The following is a 3725-nucleotide window of genomic DNA, read 5'->3' on the forward strand; positions in this document are numbered from 1 at the left end:
CCCAGGTGTGCCCCTCTCTCATGGGCCGCTCTGGGACAGCCCTAGCAATTCCCAGTGATGGACTAGCCGGGCACCAAGAGGTACCGGGGACCTGCTCAGCCCCTGTGGGCTTCCAGGTGGGAGGCAGAGGGTGAGATGTAAGGCTTTGGGATTTCTGGTCACTTTAAAGGCCCGCTGTGGTGACTCATTTGTAAGTGATGGCCCTGGCGCTCGGGACTGGGATTCTAATGAGGAAGTCAGGCCGCTGTGCAGTGACCACAGTCCCTGCCACACACCCCGCCCCCCACCCCCATGAGAACCTCGGGTAGAGAAGGGCACCAGGTGCTCGGGAGTCTAGGCCAAGTGGAAGCCTCTCGGGGTACCCACCACACCTGCAGTGCCACCCACTTCTCTGTCATTGACTTGTCCCTTGTTGCCCAGTACCTCTTCCCTTGGGATGCCTGGTTACGTCTGAGAAGTTCTCATAGCTTTGCCCCCGAATACTCCCTCCTCCACCATCTCAAACAAACATATGACCTCTGTGACCGCTCGTTCAGCACCGTCCTCAGAGAACGGGAGGACCCACCCGGGGAGATCCGGGGCTGGAGAGACTAGCCTCTCAGGCCCCGGCTTCCTTCTCTCTCTCTGACTGCCTTCTGCCAGAACACCAGGCCGGCTTTGAGGGGCTTCAGGCAGAGGAGTGCGGCATCCTGAACGGCTGTGAGAACGGCCGCTGTGTGCGCGTGCGCGAGGGCTACACCTGCGACTGCTTCGAGGGCTTCCAGCTGGACACAGCCCACCTGGCCTGTGTGGGTGAGTCTCCTCTCGTGCGCATGTCCTACTGAACTGACTGCTGTCCCCCCTGCCCCCCGCCCTGGGGGGTCACCCAGCGTCAGGCTCGGGAGAGAGCTCTGCTGGACGGTCTGAGAAAGCCCTTCCTCTCCTTGGAAGTGCCTAAGGCAGAGGCGTGCAGGAACAGGAGAGTGTGGTCATGCCCTGGCACGGTCGGGGCTCACCACCACCTGCTCTGTGGCAGGGCAGGAGCCAAGGCCCACTTCCCGGGGGGCAGGGGTGGCAACCAGAGGCCTCTGGGCTCCTTACAGCTCTCTCCTCCTTCCCTTGCTCCTAGATGTGAATGAATGTGAGGACTTGAATGGGCCGGCTGCGCTCTGTGCCCATGGTCACTGTGAGAACACAGAGGGCTCCTATCGCTGCCACTGCTCCCCAGGCTATGTGGCCAAGGCCGATCCCCCCCACTGTGCTGCCGAGGAGGAGCAGTGACAGCTACCTGCAAGGGGCTCCCAGCCACTGCGGGAGCCTGGAGGATGCCAGCTGGGGAGATGCCATGCCGTCACTGGCAGGAGGCCCGGGCCCAGCCCCTGGTTAGCCTTGCCCACTTGACATCTCAGCTTAGGCTTTGGCGGTGGACTCCCGCCACTGCCTTTGTGCCGCCATGTCCTTGCGTGGTACAGACACCACCAAATGCTTCCATGCTTCAGCCTTTGGCCCGGAGGCCTGGTCTACCACCTGTCCCAGCCTCGCTATGGAAAGCTTACCCAAGGATGGCCTTCGGCTACCCGTGCTAGCTGTCCACATGGGTCCAGCCTTTTTGCCTCACCCTGCAGGCACCCCCTTTCCAAACACGGCCCACCTCTCATCCCAGTGATTCCACACCTTCCCTGGGATGGCCTTTCAGACTCTGGGGAGCAAGGATGGGCTGGAGGGAGTTTGGGAAGTGACCAGCACCAGGTACCTCCCAAGAACCATCACTGCCCTCCAGCCAGTCTAGCCGGGACCCTGCTTTTTGCCACATCTCCATTCTGTATCTAGTTCGGTGACCCCTGGGAGTGGCAGAGTGTATCCCCCGTCTCAGAGAAGTGAGACTGATACGAGCTTTCTGGGTGTAAAAGACACAAAGGAAAACAAGCCAGGAGCCCAGGGAGCGGCAAGAAGGCAGCTTGCAAAGTACTGGGTGCCAGCGAGGGAGCCAGAGCTTTCTATAAGGCGCAAGAAAATATCCAGTAGCTTTGGGTCAATGGACATCCAAAAGCGACTGGGCACGCAAGGGTGCCCTGCTGCAAGACAGGGTGCTGATCTCCAAAGACCCGTGTTAAGAATGCAGCCCTGACAGGACCCTTGAGTTCCCCTTTGGGAAGAACCAGCTCAGGGCCTGTGTTCTAGCTGGAAGAACGCAATGCAGTCAGGGGCAGCCAGACTCCCATTGTCATCTTTCCTTCTACTCAGAAGCCCCTACCTTCTTTACCTTCATGGGACGGACGGTGGCGTCCTGTCCCTCTGCGTTAACAGGGAGAGCCCCAGCTTCAAAGGAGGGTGGCTGGGAGCTGAGAGCCGTGGCGGTAAAGAAATGCACATTTGGGCTCATTTGTTCATGTGTTTATTTCAGAGGAGGCCAAATTTGTGTACCGTATCAGATACATCTAAACATTAGAGATGAGGCTGTGCTTACTCCCCTTACCGGCTCTGTCCAGTATCCTGTGGAGTGGGTTCCCTGGGGATAAAGCCCTTTCCTGCCCCAAGTCAAAGAAAGCTCTGGTGACTGGTAATGTAAATGAGAAGGCTCCGCATGGCCGGAGACATGGAGATGAACGACTGCTCCCGCACCAATCTATACCGTCCTACCTGCTGCCCTACCTGCTGCTCGGGTCATCAGCCAGCACATAATTTATTGAATGCTTGCTATGTGCCAGGCTCTGTGCTGGGTGCTGTATCTGTGTTTCATCTATGTGAACAACAATCCTATTTCCTATTTTTACTTCCAATTTACAGATGACACAGAACGGTTCAATCATTTGTTCTAAATCACGATGTTAGATGAGATGTTTTTAGCAGACAAAAATAGATGGTTCTTAATTAACACCCAAAATTATTCTGACCTTCCTTCTTAAGAGAAATGAATGTTAAAACCACGCGGAGTCATCATTGTGCTGAGTGCTTAGGTCCAGAGTCGGGGGACATCTAGTCCATGAAGGCCATGATCTACACCTGACTTTGGCGTGTAGTGACTGGGGTCTCAAAAGCTTGCGACACAACTATTGGTCTCTTCCCATCCGAACCACAGAAGCGTGAAGGACATCAAGGACTCGAGGGAATAATTAGTCCAGAGGACTAATGAATGAACCACCGCGTCCACTAACCTGAGACCAAAGCACCTAGATGGTGCCCAGCTACCTCTCTCCACCACTCTGATGGGGATCGCAAGAGAAGGTCCTGGACAGAGTGCGGGAGGGAGGGAGAACAAAATTTAAATCATAAAAAGACCAGACTTGTCTGTAAGTGGAAACCTCTAGTCTGAAGCCCTCAAACACCCTTCAAACCTGGAACCTAACCAACTTCCGGAGATCACCTGTCAGCCAAGCAACAGACATGCCTCTAAAAGGAATGGTCACACCCACGAGATACACGCTTCTCAGAACAATCCACCCCACAGGACCAAAAAGACAGTGTTTGCCCAAAAATAATGTTCAGAAGCCCAGAGGGGCCAGGAAGGATGGGCAAGTAGCAACACGGAACCCAGGGACGAAGGAGGCAGGGGGCTGTGGTACTGAAGGGCCGCACCTAGTGCCAGGGAACAGCAGGTAGCATGTAGCTCGTGACACAGGAAACACACTTGCTGTGTAAACTTCCACACGAACTTCAATGAAATGCCCACCCCCACCGAAAACCAAACCACAACCATACTGGTGTTTTTTCAATGGTCAGATTGGCAAAGGCCAAAAAGTGTGATG

The 3725-nt window shown here is 55.5% G+C and overlaps 1 protein-coding gene across 1 annotated transcript in view; it reads left to right on the forward strand.

The window, feature by feature from the left end:
- The window catches only part of LTBP2 (latent transforming growth factor beta binding protein 2), a 108662-nt gene extending 106042 nt beyond the window's left edge, over window positions 1-2620 (forward strand). The window contains exons 35-36 of the mRNA XM_013003671.2: window positions 588-792; window positions 1109-2620. Of these exons, the coding sequence (XP_012859125.1) occupies window positions 588-792; window positions 1109-1260 (357 nt within the window). The 3' untranslated portion in view covers window positions 1261-2620. The remainder of the gene's footprint in view (window positions 1-587; window positions 793-1108) is intronic.
- Window positions 2621-3725: the final 1105 nt, after the last annotated feature.

The sequence above is a fragment of the Echinops telfairi genome, unplaced genomic scaffold (assembly GCF_000313985.2).
Source record: "Echinops telfairi isolate 266 unplaced genomic scaffold, ASM31398v2 ScPeMD7_18;HRSCAF=68, whole genome shotgun sequence".
Classification (NCBI taxonomy): domain Eukaryota; kingdom Metazoa; phylum Chordata; class Mammalia; order Afrosoricida; family Tenrecidae; genus Echinops; species Echinops telfairi.